This window comes from Drosophila melanogaster, chromosome 3L (assembly GCF_000001215.4).
Source record: "Drosophila melanogaster chromosome 3L".
Taxonomy (NCBI): Eukaryota; Metazoa; Arthropoda; class Insecta; order Diptera; family Drosophilidae; genus Drosophila; species Drosophila melanogaster.
In genome coordinates, this window is record NT_037436.4 from 4,563,926 (window position 1) to 4,583,154 (window position 19,229).

At 41.9% G+C, this 19,229-nt stretch overlaps 1 protein-coding gene across 9 annotated transcripts in view; it reads left to right on the forward strand.

Moving 5' to 3' along the window:
• CG42540 (uncharacterized protein) overlaps positions 1-19,229 on the forward strand; it is a 36,209-nt gene that overhangs the window by 7,839 nt on the left and 9,141 nt on the right. For 2 of the 9 annotated variants that reach the window (NM_168095.3, NM_001274491.1), the window contains exons 3-7: positions 613-624; positions 13,992-14,027; positions 14,835-14,944; positions 15,522-15,594; positions 16,152-16,234. In NM_168095.3, coding sequence (NP_729016.2) covers positions 613-624; positions 13,992-14,027; positions 14,835-14,944; positions 15,522-15,594; positions 16,152-16,234 — 314 coding nt within the window. Of the gene's footprint in view, positions 1-612; positions 625-4,699; positions 5,024-11,038; positions 11,834-13,991; positions 14,028-14,834; positions 14,945-15,521; positions 15,595-16,151; positions 16,235-19,229 lie in introns of those variants that run through there. The other 7 variants (NM_144080.3, NM_001259698.1, NM_139660.5 and 4 more) reach the window with 7 other exon arrangements.

Below are 19,229 nucleotides of genomic sequence, written 5' to 3' on the forward strand. Positions count from 1 at the left end.
CAGAGACCCCCTCAAGCCTACCCCCCCTCCTAAGACCCACGCCCAATCCAATCACACAGAGAGGTAACGAAACTGGCAGGACCACTATCCCTGACCTACTGGCTTTGCAGTTGACATACTTAGTTTAATCCCCACACCCAAACCATACCATACCCATACCCATGCCGCAGCAGGAGGGGCAAATAAATAGCGTTTCACATTTCGCTTAACCGTTTTGCATCCCCCTTCGCCACGCCCATGTCTCTGCATGCCTTTCACACACGCTGCGCCTTACTCTTAGCCTAGATTTAAGCCAAGCGTAGATGCAATCGTCATTTCGACACATATAATATACATACATATATATAGAGAAATACTCACACACACGTCACTTTGTGCAATTTGTAAATTCGTCGACTAACCAATTTCTTTCCTTTAAATTATATATTAATCGTATACTCATTTCATGATGCTTGCCCAACAAATTCGACGAATTTGGAACGCTCTCAATCTGTACAAAATTGCATTACAATTATCAAATAACGAAAAATGCCTCATCAAAATCCAACTAACCAACTAACTAACCAAAATCAACCAACCAAACGCTTCTCTCTCACATCTCTTCATCTGTAGTACGTAGACTTGGTGAGTGCAACTTGATTAATATTTTAATAACAACTCTTTCGATTCAAATACGGTTTCGGTTTTCGGGTTTGTATATACATATGTATATATAGTATAAATAATCCGAGCTGTGTGCAAATATACACATCAGTTTTGTGCTGGTAAGTATGATTTCATTTACAATTGAGATAGTTTAGACCAAAAATTAAGTTCCGAGTGCATAAATGAAATATTTACAGGCGCCTGATTGCTCTCTAGTGCTCAACAGGGCGTATGAGCAATGCATGTTGGTTTTCCTGTTCGCTTGTGTGTGAAACGCATTAGCATTACATTTACATTTGCGTTTACCAGTAAAAGGAAATGTTCTCGGGGGGCGTATACTTAATATCTGTTTGTGCTATATTCCTGCCGGGCCTTTTGCTCTGCGCTCCTTCTGTCCGACCGTCCGTCTGAAAGACAACTTCATTTGGGCCAACTGAGAAGCTCATAAACCATAATGCTGACCTCCACTGTAAATTAACCATTACCAGCGCGGAAAGAGGTCCTCAAAAATGGGGCAGGGCATTTTTCATCATTAGTTAATTTGGGTCTTCAGTTGTCCACCAGTCTGGTTCGACCCATAAAATTTAGCATAAACTTGGCATTTAGCGCAGTGGCAAAGGAAAACAAAAGTAAGAAACAAATCATTTGCAGCAGGCCAATGACAAAAGCGGGTCGGAATAAAAGAAATTAAAAACGCCTGGCTGGGCCCAGTCTAACCCCATTTTCCCCGAGCAAACCAACCCTCTGGGAATTGGCTGCCAACAAAAATGCAGAGGCACTCAGTTCAATGCTCTGGATGCTGCAGCAAAAGTTAAGAAAATCGCCTTAAACGCGAACGCAAACACAAAAAGCCATATAGACCAAATATTTCATGTCCTTCATTGAAGAACTTTTCGCAGCCTTTTTTACTTTGGTGCACAGCAAAAAGAATAAGATCTTCGAAAGTCTTGGATATCTTATAACATTTAATTTAGATCTGTAACATTTTCATGGGTCGACTTAAATTACTTCACAAAAATATTCATAATACACATATACAATATATACAACATAAAATTGTCTATAAAGTGATTAACATAGAATTCTGAAACTTAAAACTGAACTTAAAAATTAAAGTTCCTGGCAAGCTTATATTTTTAAGTACTCGCCTCGTAATTTCTGCTGTGTAAAAGGGCAAAAGTTTTCCTTGCTCGTTTCGGTTATGAGTTTTACCGCCCAAAAAGCCAAGAAGAAAAAATAATAAAATAAATGTCTGAGCATTTTTCCCCTTTTGGCCAGATTCAAATGATACGTTTGAAGCACATACTTGATGCGCACAGATTTTTCACAACTTTTACGGAGGATGCTTGGCATGCTGGCCAAGTGGAGAGCAAGGATATTGCATATCGATCCGGCTCGGATTCCCTAAGGACACGGAGCCAAGCGGAAAGATGACAGTTAAATGCTGCTGGAAATTGAGTATTGAATAGTTGGCAAACAATTGGAAAATGTTTTTTGCTAGGGGAAACTACTTAGCCCGCAAAAGGGTAAACTTTAAGAATCCCATTAATTAGGGCGTCTTTAGAGGCGTTCCTGTCTGTCTGTCTCACTCTTCATCTCTTGGCTAAACAGCACGCCAGTTTATCTGCCATTAAAGCACAATAATAGGCTCTGTCGGCTCCAGTCTCGTCAGTTTTTAGCCAGACTCTGGCAGTTGGCCAAGAGGCGCTGACAATACGGCTTGGCAGACAAAAGACAACCAACGCAGCCCAGAAAATGACGCATTCGGGTGCAAGTGCCTCGTGTGGCCTCATGCGGAAGTTGTTAATTTGACGCACAAAAGGCAAATGGCGATAAAATCTGGCACAAGTGGCGTTTTAGCACGAGACGCTAACGGCCAGCATATCGTGGTGCAACAGGACGTATACGTATTCCGATAATTACCAAAAGGACAGCACAGCAGCTTAGAGACTTTCCAGTCTTAACTTGTTGCCAGAATAGGGTTCTAATTTCGATGTTTAAGTATATATGTAACATGTATTGCCTGGCAAACGAAGTGTATGGTGCATCCTGGCTAAGTAAACACAAGCAACCAATTAGTGTAATTTATTTCAATACGAAGACCAGTTTTTGCTCGTTACCCAAGCCTAAAACGGAAAAGGAAATTACCAAAAGCAGGTAATTGCATGAATGCAACAAATTCAATTTATTGGCAATGGCATGTACCTAAAACAACAAACTGGGTTTAATTATAAAATGCTGTTAAAGGATATCAGTTTCAGTTTATGGCAACAAACATCTAATGGTTCTGGCTGTTTAATTTTAAGTTTTCTATGAATATTCAAATATTTTTTATTTAAACATTAAGATTGTTTGTGCATTAGGGCTCAACGAGTCCCTTACGTCAGGAATATTCATTACAATATTTATTTCACTGACTGTAAGTGATATTGTTCTTTTCACAGTTTATTTAACTTGCTGTTCAAACATTACCCATGTTCGTGGACTATTTATCCTTGAGCTCATCGGCTGCATTAGGTTTCCCCTCAGCTGGATAAATGAATGCTGCCGCCTTTCAAATATTTACTATTCAATTTGACAAACACAAAGATAACGAGCCAGCAGTTGTTGGTGACTGGGGCATTAAATATTCAGGTTTATGCAAGCATGTAAATGCCAGCCGAGAATCGGCGAGGATTTGGCCAGGAGTCGAGTCCTTGCGTGACTTTCGCTCGCCTTTCGCCAGTTTTCTGCTGCCTGTTTTCTGCCCACGGGAGCAACCGGTTGAAAGTCGAGACTGGAGCCTTCGTAGTTTGTGGTGGCGAACTGGGCTTAGAACATGCTAAAATGGCCTACTTGCTGGCCTAAAATGTGGGGTGGAGCAAAAAGGGGGCGCTCGCTGGAGGGGGGAACACAGATGCGACAGTTGACAACGCGGTCGAGTTGACTCAAGTCGACTTGACTCGTCTTCACTTGACTGATGCAAAAGCATCAGCGGCAGTCAAATGAGCACTGGCATAATGAAGGCGGTTGCGGGGGTTATTTTCAACAACGCCAGCGGATTGCTAACGGGTTGGGGTGCACTCAAAAAAATACATATAATATTCATACTTTAGTATTTCAACGAATTCAATCCCAATTTTCCGAGTGCATTTATTGTAATATATATTTCGGGGCTGCTTCTATGTTGCATGTAAACTAGTTCGAGGTTGTCACCAACAAAGGATGCGCTGCACCAAAGCGAATGGTCTCCGTTCCATCTGACATCTGGCATCCGGCAGTCCACATCCTGCATCCTTGAGCTGAAAACGTAAGCGGAAAGTGGAGAACGGCGAACAGTAGTTTGTGAGCTATTAACTTGTCCACTGTCAATGGCAATTAGCATAAATTGCGACCCACTCTTGACCGCCATCAATTGTTGTCTAAGCGCAAGCAAAAGGGGGCAGCAAAATATACTCGATAAATACGTAAATAATTTTAAAACCCTCGTTCAGTTCGCTTTGGTCTATAAACTGTAACGGACTTGTGGCAAACGAATAGCGGATAGCGGACAGCCAGCACGTTGCATGCCCCCAGGAATTGTGTTGTTATTAAATTAGTTTTCCGTGTTTCCGTGTTCGATTCTCAGTGCTTCGTGCTCGTGTTCCGGTTGGTGGACTACGGATTAAGGATAGCGTATTAAAAACTCTGGATTAAGGATCACGGACTACTAACCGCGATGAGTCTCAGCAGCAGGAACGCCATCTTACGTACGGCTCACTTGACAATCGCAGTTGCTGCACCGCACTTTGTTGATGTTGTGGCTTTTCCTTTGTGGTCGTCCTAATTTAAGTGAGGAAACTGTGGGCAAGAGCCCAGGTTCTGGAAACGGGCCAACCAGCCGCTCGGAAACTTTGTGCCCGAAAACTTTTTAACAGAGTTCTTGGTTGAGTGCTGCGTGCTGCTTAAAGGGGAAATTAAATAAACGAAAGCGGTGGCAAACTCAACCAAAAGTTGGACGAGCAGTTTCTCTGTTTGTGTGTGTGTGTGTGTGGCAATTAGCAAGTGGCAGAAACTTCAATTTCAATCAACAAAGGTCTTTTGCAAAGCATCAAAATATCGGACCGCACGGACAGCCTGTGGCAAGTGACTGCCACCAGCATGCAACAGCCACCACCTCAGCGGCACGGTCGACCTGCACCACAGCACCAACACAGCCAGCACAATCAGCACCACCAGCACCAGAACCAGTGGGCACTGCACCACCAGAACCACTTGAACCAAACACCGCGCTCCACCGGCAGGCAAACCATGCTGGGCAGCAACCATAGTAGCCAGCGGGAGACGAGCGTCTCGCCCCGCCGTGTGGCACTCGACACCACCGCCTCGGGATCCACCACCGGATTCGGTTTCGATCGGGGTAAGCACCATCGGGGCTGAATAATCAGCAAATTCAACAGATTTATGGCCCATATCTTTTTCTGATCGGGCACAAGGAAAACAATGTCAAATGTCCTTCGGGAAATATCCTGTTAAAAGTTTCAAGGCTCGACTGAACAATGGCTACTTTAATCTGAATAATTGGAAAAAATGTACTATGCTCTAGAGATATAGTTTGAAACAATACATTTTAGAAACATATTCTGAATATGGAATTTGTTTACTTTTCATGAAGCCACATAAAAATTATTTTATGAGAGCGTAAATGAATAATTTATGCAAAAAGTTCTGAGCACAATCAAATTACTATTAGTTGCTTTCGAACTATTTTAAATTTTCCCCAGTAAAGATCGTTCAAAAAGTGATTACTTAGTTTCATCTTGATATTTCCCCCTTCTCAAGCGCCGTGTTCACCTTGCTGGAACGAAATTTATGACTTCCTCCAGCATAATTATCCTAGACGCAGCTCCATAATTCCAACTATAATTTATAATCCTCTGTGAGGCGCACCTTTAAGTTGCTGGGCTTTTAATTAAATCCTTGAAATGCTGTGGCGACATTTTTCCGGAAAAAGGGAAATCCATTGAGAAGTGGGTGTAACTCAGCAGAAATATGTTCGAAAAATTGCCGAGGCGTGTTCCGCACAGCGTCAAGGGGAAATGGGAGTGAAGTGGAGTGGAGTGCAGTGGACACGGAGGATGGGGTGGGCGGATGAGAGCAGTGTGTGGGCGTGGCACATATGCAGGCACACACACACTTCCGCTTCCCTGGAGCTCCACATCCGGACGCCATAATTAAGTTTTACCAGCCAGGGAGCAAACACCCCGTGTGCCCAGGACACTCGACCACAGACCAGAGAATCCGCATCGCCAGTCGGTCCCTGCTGCACTTTAATTGATTTCCAAGTTGGTCACGTTATCAGCTTTTGGCTGTTTGCAGCCACGACAGTCGCACCCATGCCCCTCAATCCTTTATCCTTCTGGTTTTGCGTAAGCCACTCTGACCCCGACTGTTTATCCTCGCGCGTCCTTTGATCGCGCTCCCCGTGCAGGACAAACAATGAAGGGTTTGATTAATTCTCGGTGCGGTTAGCACAGCGGTGCTGACATCAGCAGACTGCCAACGCGTGAGCTCATACAGTGATAAAAACTGTAGTTCAAATAACAAGCCCAGTATGATTAAACATTCAGACAGATTGAATTAAGCAAATTAATTTTATGTTGAAAACATAAAACTCTTGTCCTAAATCTTTGAATATGAACTAAATATATATCATATAAAAAGAACTGCAGATTGAACAGCACTTTCTTCAGTGTGCTCATTGTTTTCGATTAATAAAAACTGTAGGCAGCTGCACAATAACCACTATCCGCAAAATTATTAATTACGGCTCCCAAGAGTTTTTAATCTTATCGAAATCGGTATGTAAACAGCAAGTAATGAGGAAAATGGATTTCAGTGAGTTTCCTTTCAATTCGCTGAAAAGTAAAGAGTCTGCAGCAGAAACCAATTAAATCAAAGTGCTTCATGCCGCGTTGGTCATTCGCAGAGCATATGTCTATATAATAAACTTTATGTGAACGCTTAATATGCCGTTCGCAGAGTGAGACATAAATATTACATGCCTCGGCTGGGAAGGAAAAGCGACATTATCGAGGCAGCGTCCAAAAGATAGTCACCAAATAAAGTATGGAATCAAGCGGGAAAATGAACAAACCATCAGCTAAAAGGGAAAATGAAAAAGGACAAATACAAATGGGAAAACGGGAGGAGAAAAGGACAAAATGTCCGACACTCGGCGGCGACATCGAAATCGACAACGACATCGAAGCCCGGCGCCGTTTGGCATTCATTCATTGTGTGGTCGCTGGGAAAGATATATATAAAGAGCAAAGAGACACATATATATATATATATATATATTTTTTTATTCACAATCCGATTCACCATTGACAAAGTCAGGAGCAGAACAGCGATGGCGGGAACAGGAACTGAAGACCCTGAGCCAACGTTGAATTATTGGCAAGCATTTGCTCGGCCAGTTTTTCATTTCGCTTTTCATTTTATTGCCCGGCGTATGCGAATGCGTCGTCAATGTGTGGTTATGAATTATTGATTGGAAGATAGTCCGCCGTGACAGTCGGTCGGTCTACTTAGCCGCAGTCGCATGCCAAAGATGAATATTCCGTCTAATGATGGCCATTGATGGCTGGGCTTAAAGTGCACCGCAATCACAATCTCGAACACCGAACAAAAATGTTCAAATAAAAAACAAAGAAATTAAATATGATAGTTTAAAAAACTTTTTAGCTTTAAACATGGACTTAACTTTTTTTTATATTTAAAGATTTATTGACATTTCCCAAAAACCCAAGTCATACTATAACTTCATTTTTTCTACTTTTTCGCTGTTTATTCAAAGTTACAAAAGTGACTGCCACTATCTATAGAATCTCTGGAAAAAGTTGGAATTTTTTCCGTACCACAACTTTAACGAGAATTGAAGGAAGGGAAGGCAAGGAGCCTTGGTCGTTGCCCAATCAGTTTCATAAACTGAACTGGCATATTTCATTCGACCACGGTGGCGGCGTCGAATAAATTCCGACCCCGTCTATTCATATTTTATGAGTGTGAAAGGAGCAGTGAATCCAGCCATAATGCTAACGAATATACGGCTCCCTGTGCTTTCGTAATTCTCCTCCAATTGATTCCGAGCTGGAGTAAAACAAACGCACAACCTACATAGTACCTCCATACCCCTTCTGCCTTCAACGTGCTCCTTTAGAATTCTGCAACAAGCCGCAGATACATGGTAGTTACATCGCACTACGACTTGTACTTGTGGCCATGTTCGAGCAAACTTTGCTTAACTTCTGGCCCTTATAATCGAGAGCAGGCGGCGGCGGCAAAACGGGGCAAACAAACAAGGCTTGAATGTGTTTTTGTTTGCCCGAGTGTCTCGGAAAACTTTCACTGCGCGACAGGGACAGTGACCTCATATGACAATAATTCGACGCATTTGTGTCACATCCTCCAACACACCAGTTTTCCCCTTCTTTTTGCCAACAGCCGCCGGAAAAGCGCAAACGTCGACAATTGAGAGGGGAACTGGCAAAGATAGGGACAGTTATCTCTTTGCCTGACCCCTTGCCACGGGCCTCGACAATTGCACAGTCGACCATTGTTACAGTCGCAGCAGCATCTCGCACCACCCAACCACCACGGCCACCCATCTAAGCCCAGCTAACCCATCCCGAACCCACTTTCACCCACTTCGGACGTGCAGCTACACTTCCGTTAGCAGTTAAGTGCGACATATTTGCCTGGCTAATTTCGCACACAGAGCGCCGTAGGACTTTCGGTTCAAAGTCCTGGACCTGGGCCGAAATTCATACACCGCAAAATATATCAAGATCCAAATAAAAGATCATAAATCAAGCTGGCTATTGGAATGCTAGCTTTGTGAAGGAGGAGAAGGTTTAAAATTAAAGCCAATTACTTAATAATACTTTAGGTGCAAAACAACAAACGTTAATGTGTAAATATTTTTACAGAGTCCACTATTCGGTTAGTTTTAAATTGAGTTTACAACTGGATTTAAGAAATGTAATTTGTGTAAAAGCCTCAAATTTTTTGAAATGCTGTACAAGTTAATTGAGCTGGAAACTTGTCGTCCATACAAAATAGCTGAAAAACTGTTCAAACTTCCACACACACATATGCATACAGTTAACTCACGACTCATTTTTTTTTTTTTTGGTTTAGGCCATGTTTGTGACATCATTCGCTTGTCTTAGTTCTCTGCAATCCTGACAGGAAAACCCGCTCAGAAAATCCTTTGCCCCTCATCACCAGAAAAAAATCGTTTTTATGGCTTTCGCTTTGTCTTTCGATAGGCAAAAATGGCCAGCCTTCGTTTTTATGTGTTTGTCTATAAAACCTGCGTATGGCAAAATAAAAGCCTGGGGCGGGACTCACTTAACTGCCATCCGGTTGTGGTTAAGAAGTCCTTTTCGTTGTCTTCGTCACAGCTATGAAATTCAGTTTGAAAAAACCAAAGTTTTCGCATTGGAAACGAAAGCGGTTTAGGAAGCACTGTGAAATTCTCTTTGAAACCTCAACTCTTCCATGCAGTCTTATCTAGCTTTGCCAAATGATGCCATTTCGCTTAATAGAAAATGCAAATCGAATGGAAAACTAGTTTTTTGCTGACCTAAAACGATTGGAAATTGTAGTGGTAGTTAAATTTGGAATTCCATAGAAAAAGATATTAAAGAAAGAGATTTTAATGCTTTTGCTATAAACCAATTCTTAGAAAATTCAATTCTTCTAGACACCAAAAATCGATTCCCTAATAGCGCCTAAAACGGAATTTAACCTTTAATGGAAGGCAATAACACATCGGGTATTCCCGGGTCTCCTCGTGATTAGAATCTGGTGGCAAATCTGTGCACGTGTAGCACATGAGCAACCGAGTAACCGAGTCCCGGGCCATTCTGGTGGACTAATAATAAAGCACCTAGACTAGCACTCGAGTGCCCCATTTGTCTGCAAAAGGGAATATGTGGCAATACCCAAATCAATCCGGACATTAATCAACAAGCCGAGATTAATTAGCAGTTGCTCCGCTCTGCTTCAGAGTGGAGTGCCCCTTTTGTGGAGTGATGTGAATGAATGTCAAACATAATGACACTCATACGCACTGTGGTGCGACAGTTGACACCGTGTATGGTGTATCCTATGCCCCGTCACTTGCTCGCGTCCTGTACTTTAGGGATTAGACGATATTATATTTTTACACAAGTAAAAAAATGTCTAATTAGGGATATTATAAAAATGTTATTGGATTTATGAACATTTTACCATCGAATTAAACAAATTTATTTTCTAAATATTGCCTATATTACCATTGCTTGAAACAAAACTTTTTCATTCACTGCAATGTGTCTAACTTTGAATGTTCTGTTGATTATTGCTTCTATTTCTCCATTAGTTGTCATACTATTGTCTTTCACAAACTTTTAGGCCAAGCAGCGAAGACAACTTTTTACAAGAAGACAACTGTGCAAGTCGATTCATAAATTGATTTGCGAGAGTTATGGGATGGGATGCTATTTCAAAGCTGAAGATTGACATTTTCTCTATGTGCAGCGCCACCAGCAATAATACCCCCGCGACACCCCCCTTTTGGCGCTTAATGAAGCGTAAACGGTAATTGACAGCTCAAAAGCAAAGCTCAGGAGCTGCAGGTGACCTAAAATATTCGACAGTTCGACAGGCTTTGGGTTCGGAGGTGGGTTCATTAGAAATTCGCAGTGAAGCGTGGCAGGCGGTGTCAGGATGTGTTTTTTTCTGGCCAGGATGATGGTGTGGCACTGGCACCGGACCCGGTGCTCATGCTCGCACATATCATTCCATGCCAGTTAACAAACACAGAAGGTACAGAGCACTCTTGTCTGACTACAATGGATGCGAGTGGCGAAGCAGGTGGTTGTGTGTGTATGTCGAAGGTGTCATAAATTAGGTTTGTCACCTGTACACACACACGAGTTCGGTTTCTCTGCCTTTTGTTTTTTTTTTTTGAGGTAGGGGAATGTCCTGTTTTAGTACACACTCTCTCTCTCTCTCTTCCTCGCTGTGTGGAGGGGGGGGGGTACTAAATGGCATCGTTCCATCTCTGTTGCGCATTTCCCCAGCCAGGACTCGAAAGCTTGGGAAGAGAGAAGAAAGCTTTGTTCCTGAAGTTCAAGCCGGGACCAATGTTTCGGGGAGTGCGCAAGGTCAGTGCAAGTTGGGAAAAAGGTGAAAGTTGAATCTCTACTTTGGCTGGCTGGCGTTGATGCTGCACCACCTGCAATCTGCAGCAGGGAGAGCGGCGAAAAAGCTCTTTGATCCTGGTCGCTGGCTGATAACAAAGTTGAGAGTGAGCGAGCTTTGGCTCGGCAGGGATATGTGCTGCGAGGATATAAAAGGATGCTGGCTGCTGGCGCACTTTCAGTTGGATTCCGAACGAGGCAGCAGCAGCACTAACAACAGCAGCTCAACCAGGAGAGCCCGAACCACCGAAGGGAAATGGACACAGTGCTGAGAAAACTAGCTCAGCCTAGTGTGTGTGTGAGCCCGCAGTAGTGGCTGTGCTAGTGTGAGAGTGTGTGCGTGTGCGTTGAAGAAAAGAACAGAGCTAGTGCCAGGATGCAGGACTAGGACTAGGACAAGACTTAACGGACTAAAGACGCCACTCTGATTGACCAGGAGCAGCCAGGAACAGCCGCCGCACTGGCTTCGTTTTGCGAGCGCGGCTTGATGCCCGATTCGATGATGGACATGGAGCATCGGGACCACCAGCTGCACCGCCAACAGCAGCAGTCGCACCACCATCAGCCTCCCCGTCTGACGGCCAGCACCAGCACATTTGCGCCACCCGCCCCGGCGGGGAGTCAGTCGGAGGAACGGGATCGTGATCGGGACAGGGAACGGGACCACCACCTGCACCACCATCAGTCCAATAATGTGGCCTCATCACCACTGCCAGTGACTGCCTCCATACAGTTGCACCAACAGCAGCCACAGCAACAACAGCAGCAGCAACCACTGACGCAGTTGCAGCAACCACAGTTAAGGGAACGCGAACACCACCAACAGCAGCAGCAGCAGCAGCAGCAGATGATGCAGCAACCACAGCAGCAGCAGCAGATGCAGCAGCCGCAGCAGCAACTGCCACACAGCCATCATGCCCTAATGCAGCAATCGCAACAGCAGCAGGCCATCCATCGAGCCGAGGCGCGAAGAGGTGAGCTGATGTTGCAGGTGGCTCTTTTAGAGAGTGTGCACTGTAGCCGCCTGGCTAAACTTGTTGCTCGGTCTCCAAAGACCCACCCAATTCGCTTTTGCATTTGCATTTGCCACATCAAAATTTGATTAGAGACGCCACAAATCACAATTCGGATTTTTGTATCAATCGTTTCCTCTTATTTTTGTGTATCTGTGCTTAATCAGGTTAGGCGTACACTGTACATACGTGTCTATCTCGTATATATAGCCCGATGAAGACATTTCACATGCATGCTAATCGCTTCATTAGGCCCGGGAAAAAGAGTTCGGTCTCTCCAGCATTTGAAATGCAAAATTCAATCAGAAATTGCTTTAACTTACGCCAGAACCTCCAGCAGCAGCAGCAGCAACACCACAACAGCAGCAGCAACATCATCATGAACAGCAGAAACATCAAGCTGACCTATTTCCCGAGCAAAGCTTTTTGCCAGGGGCTGGCGCTCTGACGTATGCGTTGATGTGGTGCGAGGGAGGGGGCGTGGGAGCGGTGGGCGGAGCGAGCTGGGCGGCTTAAAGGGGGTGGTGGTGGATAACGGCGAGCAGCTGGACAGCCGTTGGCTGGTCATTAAAAAATTATGACCACACATTGTTCTCCGAGATTGTACATTAAGGTAAATTCAGCTCTTTTTTCTGTGTTTGTTGGGGTCAACACGAATGGAATAACAGAAACCAAACAACCCGCAGTCGAAAAGGAGGCCAAATAAGTGCTTTTTAACCGAGCAGCACTCGAATAATTATCAGCTTTCGTTTGTCGGTAACAAAAGTGGTGACTTGATAAAATATTGAATTCGGGGTTTATTGATTAAAAGTGTCAGTGGGTGGAAGGTAACTAATGGAAAAAACGACTGGTTCTAAAGATAATTGACAATTGATAATTAAATTAGCTATTTAAAGGTATTTGAGATACATTCCTCATGAAACGAATAAGGTTATCTACATCAAGTCTTTTATTTTTAATTCTTTAAATAAGAGATCATTGATTTTCACCCTATCACTGGAGCAACAACTAAATATATTATTAAAATTATATTCTAAATTTAAAAAAAACCTTTGGCTAAAAGCCAAGCCTTGGTAACTGTGTGCAAATTCAATTAAGACCCGCTTAAAACCTGGCTTAAGGTGATGCAATTAAGGCCAGAAGTCCCCATTCACCTAATTACAATTTCAGTGCCACATTTTTTCCGGCTCTTCCTTCATCATTTTATCATTTTGACTAAAGCAATTTGGCTATAAATCTATTAGGTTTGCGGTCACCAGCCTTAGGCGTTACAAATAAATCCTCAGATCCTGAAATCCTTTCATCTCGGCGCAAAACTCTTGGCACTCCTGTGCCAGTGGCACATTCAAATCGCAATTATTCTGAAATCAATTTCAATAAAAGTTTGCTGCGGTGCGATGCGATGCGAAGAGTTTGAAGGTGGTGAGGAATTGCCCAGAATGTTTGGCAGCTTGTTGGCTTAGACCAGGCCCTAGGATTCGCCCATCAAAGTTTTCCTTTTTCCAGCGTCGCTTTTCATGTTTTGTCTGTGTGTGTGTGTGTCTGTGTGAGTTTGGGTGAATGTAAGTGAGTGGGTGAGAGCTCGTTAAAAACACTTTGCTGACGTCGCCGTTGCTGGGTGTTGGCATTGTGGCAACTTTTCAATGAACTGTAATTGAAACTGAAATGCAAACTGTGCCGTGCCGCTAATTGCCAGCAGCTGCAGCCAGCAAACTGGTAACTGGTTACGGGTAACTGAAAACGGAAAGCTGCAACCCAAACCAAAAACCAGAAGGCAAATAAACTGCAACAGCAGCGCGTAAACAGCATTTAAATGTGTGGCATGAATAATTTATGATTTTTCTTGCGTTCGTAGCTAGTTTTTTGAGTTTCGTAGTTCGTTGAAGCATGTTTTGTTTAACCCAAAAGGAAAACCCCCAAAAAAATAAACTGCATGGCATGGAGCAGCTAAGTAGATCCCCGCAGGATCGCCGAGCACTCAAAAAAGACGATGAAACACAAGAACCAGCTCCCAGAAAATCTAACAAAAAAACACACCAATTGGCTAGTTGCTGATCGAGCCGAAAAGCTTTCCCCCCAATTAATTTCTCTTGTTGTTCGATTTATCGTATTCTTGCAGATACACAAGCAAAACATTCACATGGATTTCTCTATTGTAAGTCGCACCAATTTGGACAATGCCCAAGAAAAAAACAGAAAAAGATCCCCACATCCTACAGCCAAAATCAAACAGATAAACAGAAACACACACACAGCTACTTTTTAACCTGTTACAAAGCTATACTCTACTTTCTATGTGTAACTCTATCTCTAACTATCTAACTATAATGACTACTATCTATGAGTATTTACTGAGAAATTTCCGTTTTTTAATGTATGCACACTCCTTGTTTGCTTGTATTTCGATTTCCGTCTCCGCCTTTTCTTTTTTGGTGAGCGCACCTAAGTATGCTACAGTTTTTTTCAAGCTCCCCACGGGAACAACATTTTGACTTTTACGACGCGACGAGGGCCGCATCGAAATTATGGCGCGTCTCAAGTATCAATAAGCCAAATGGGCGACTTGTTGCCCCCCCAAAAAACCATCCCTCTCAAAAACTTCAATTTTTGACCAAACTTTAAGTAATACGAGTACTGCGTAATGAAGAATGCCCTTTTTTTCTGCTCACTATTTTTTATTCCGACATATTGTCTGCGATTTTTGTATGCGCCATGCGGAGGTCTTTCGTTTAAGGATTTTTTCTTATTTTCTTCAGATGCTCAGCGCATTATTCATGTAACAGTCTTGGCTCTTTTCTCGGCGGAGCAGAGCAGAGCCCAAAGGAAAGCGAGGAAAATACAAAACGAATTTATAGCTTAAGCCTTAATTTGCAGCATTTGCTTTGAGCACTTGATTCCATTCTGCCACGTTACATGTATTTATAAGAAAATTCTCCCGTTTTCTCGCCACGTTCTCTCGCAGCGGACGAGGAAATCAGCGATAAGGCATCAACATGCGGAAAATTGCTAATATTTCTTTCCGTGGCTCTTGTGATAATGACGCTACCCTTCAGTCTCTTTGTTTGCTTTAAGGTAAGCTTCTATTTAAAATACATATATTTTGAGTGTTCTTTTAATTAAAAATTTTATGAAATATTAATAGAAAGTAAGCATTTTCAAACGAATAACCTATGTTTTTACAAACCTAAAACGATTTCTATTTCAAACTATTATCATAAACAATATACATTTGAATGATCTCTTTCTTAAGCAGATATTAAAGTTTCAAGTAAATCTGTTTTGTCATAAATTAAGTTAGCAAAACTATGTAAATCTCTATGGCAACCATGACCCAGTTTTTTAATGATAAGTAATAAGCGCATTATGGAGATTAAGTTTTTTAAAATGTTAAGCTCCTTGTGGATAAGCATATTTTGTTCAGATATAAACACAAAGTAAAAAAAAGGAGATAAAAGGTAAATTTTTTAAGTTTTATATACAGCAGGATTAACAGTCACTTCTCTAAGCTGTTAATACCACATGTCTGGATTCTATTATACTTGAAGTTAGTTTTTATGATTAACAGGGTAGTTAAGGCTTGTAACCCTAGCATTTCCTCAAGTTTCAATTTCGTTTCATGAACATTTCACTCACCTGCCACATTTTGCAGGTGGTGCAGGAGTACGAGCGCGCGGTTATCTTCCGTTTGGGTCGTCTTATGCAGGGCGGTGCCAAGGGCCCAGGTGAGTACTTAGAACTGCAGCTTCACAGGTGCAAATAGGGGTGGGCTGCAGGAGAGCGGTGGGGTAACGATTCTATGCAAATTTTAGTGCCGCTCGCCTGCGACATGAATTTGTGTTAATTGCTGCACTTGCTCCAAATTAGCGACTCTGGGGCGGCTCTCAGTCCGTGTGCTCTGCTTTTGTGCTCCCATTCCGAGGGAGGAAGAGATTAGCCAAATCGAGGCGAACTTCTCCCACAGTCATGACACTAGTTTGCATAATTTTTGTGAAGAAGTTTCTAGACCAAGGGAAGCACTACAAACAAAGGACAACAAAATGTTTATATTTTCTTGAAAATATTTAATCTTGATATTCATGTAAAATCAACAACATTCGATTTCACAATATATTAATAAAAAAATTAAGCAAAATTGTCTTTATATCGAATAACCTAGGATGTCTCTTAGAAGTATATTTTTTTTATAAATTATTGTGGTGCTCTAATTTTTATATCCCTGTTAGCCAGTGTAGTCCGTAATTCTTAACGAGCGTTTAAAGCATTTCAACCGTAATTGCAGGTATCTTCTTCATCCTGCCCTGCATTGACTCCTATGCCCGTGTGGACTTGCGTACTCGCACATACGATGTGCCACCGCAGGAGGTAAGTTCCGGTGGCAGTTCCGGTTCTGGTTGATACCGAAAAAAAAACTGTTGCAACCTGCAGTGGCAGCCACAAACATATGCTGCCTTCTTCGATGTTGTTGTTGTTGTTTTATTAACCAGAAGTGGAAATCTTTTTAGTTTATGTACTTCAAAATGTCCCCTCCAACCCACAAACACACACGCTAACACAAGACATTTTAAAGCGATGCCAAGTAAAGCAGAAACCAATTAAACTTTTAGCTTTCGCCACAAGTTATTCCAGCCGACACGTTTGTTAACAAGAGATATTTATACATATACTCTTATATGTGTATTTTTTGGTTGCATTTTCTTGTTTTGTGTTCTGACCAAAAGTAAAAGATATAAAAATATACACAGACACACCATCACACAGATGAAAAGATACAGATTTTGGGCACTGTTGGCGGAATCCGCAAGAGAAGCTTGGCTGAGCACAGCCGGAACCTGAGTTGTTTTGTGGATTCTGCTGACAGGACACCCACACACATGGGTACCAAAAGCCACACAAACACCCAGATACACATACATGTAGACACAAGGATACAGGACGCGCAACTGGAGCGTGAATTACGCATACGCAACGTTGTCTTCTCGTTTCTTTGACTTTTTTCCCCCTCGTTCTTGTTGTCGTCGCATGTCACGGTGTTTACTTTTAGTTTCTACTTTCTTCTTCGTTCGTTTCGTTTTTTTTTCGGTTTTGATTTTCTTCCCAATGCAGCCTCTCTATCTGTGTGTCTTCCTGCTCTCCCTCTATATACATTCTATAATCATATATTTATATCTATGTCTATGGCTATCTATATCTATTAACGTATCTATCTCCACTTTCCAACCAGCTAAGAACCCCTCTTTCTAACCACTTTTATACAAAAACAGCATCATCAAGTGCAAAGTGAAGAAACCCCCTTTTGTTTACCACATATATAGTTTATTTAATTGTTTTTCCCTACTATTTCGAGTGGCTGCAGTCCATTTTGTTTTATAAAACGAAAAGAAAGAGAAAATTGTGGTTCTAACACCCACAAACGCACACACATACACATTGCTCTCTCTACTCTCGTTGTTGTTGTTGTTGGTAGTCTTGTTGTATCCTATATATATATATATATTTTAAATACTTTGTATGGTACTTGTTGTCGTATTGAAGTTGAACAATGTTGCAGAATTTTTATTATTATTGCCATTGGTGTGCACTCAACCCACACCCACAACTCACACATACACAGAGGTAGGACTCACCTTGCCCTCACTCACACACACACATAGTGCTACACAGGAGTCTCATCCAGATACGCGCTCCATTTATTTTTGGGAATTTTTCATCCTTTAGTTCGCTTACTTGATCTTTTATCGCAATCAAGCCCAAGCCAACCCAGTAAAAATCCCACCCATTTCTCATTTTTACCTGTGCATATTTCATTGTTCACTTGGCAGACTTAAATGAAATATGGAGCGGTGAAAAAAGCGAGGCTAAAGTGAATTTTAAGATAGAAGTAATGGTAACTGGTTCGATTTCAATCCGCTGGCTTTTTCAACATCTTGCTGACGTCACATGGAGCAAACTCACTCACACTCACATAAAGAATCTCACACACCAAAGTCAAAAATACCCCATTTTTATTATTTTTTTCGTTTTTTTTTACATATCCGCCAGCATTCTCATGTTCCATTTGAGTTTGTTCGGTTTTTTTTTTTTGTGTAAATCGCATGAAGGCCACTGCAGCGAGGATGAACAAAAAATAACAAGAAAAAATGAAAAAAAAATCCCCAAAGCCATCTCGATGACGATGTTATTATTCACAAACACCAAAAGACACATACAAGCCCAGATTTACAAACACATTCACCCGAAAATCTCCCTTTTAAGTGCATACGAAATGCGATTTTTGCGCATCATTTCGTTTCACTTTCATTTTGGATTTCTTTTCATTTTGAATCGTATCGTAATCGTTATCGTAATCGTATTTAGTTTTTGATGTCTTTTGAACATTAACTTCAAGTTATTACAATTTGCATAGTTAAAGCTCTGATTGTCTCCTGCAATTAGGAATGAAAACCCAAAAAAAAAAAATTGAAAACAAAGAAAATAAATAAAAAAAATAGTTCAAAGCAAAAGTGCCAGAATGCATATCAACTGAAAATTCTACCTCTCTCTATCTATCTGTCTCGCTCTCTGTGTTCAGCCGAGCACCACATATGCATATGCAAAACGAATTGGTGGGCGGGGGCGGGGCAAAACCACAAAAGAACTGTACGCATTACGCATTGGCTCTCTCTCTCTCACACGCACACATAACCCCTCTATCTCTATCTCTCTCCACCACTATCTCTCTATCCCTCTCTGTTTGTCACTCACTGTCTGTCTCTATCTCTGTCTGTCCAAAAAGAAAACTTGATGAAGAAATGAATGTCAAATGTTTGTTCACTGAACACAGGGTGCAGCACTCACACAAACTCAAGTCCCAGGACACCCACACAAAGACAGCAACACCGGAACACAGAAAAAAAGCAACAGAAATTGTAGGTCTTGCGTAGCTTAAAATGCAAGTGGAACCCCATTAAAAACCCAACAAAAACATTCTCAATTGCACTTCCTCCCACCAAAAAAAAAATTATAATCTGTCTATCTATACCTCTCTCTGTCTACTACATCTGTCTTGCTCACTCTCCTGCTAAGCAGTCACAAACCGATCTCTCACTGTCTCTCTATCTCTGTCTAAACTATCTATATGTCTCTGTCTCTATCTGACTGTCTATCTTACCTAAGCTCTATATATAAACTATATAACTACCTCTGTCTGTCTCTATATATCTAAATATATATTGATTTTGTTTTATGAGCTACGTAAGTTTTGTTTAGCAAACCTTATATAAGAACCGAAAACAAAAACTACTACTACAACTACCAAAGAAAACCCCCAAAAACAAATCACACGAAAAGAAAATTTACTATCGAATTGCACTTACTTGAT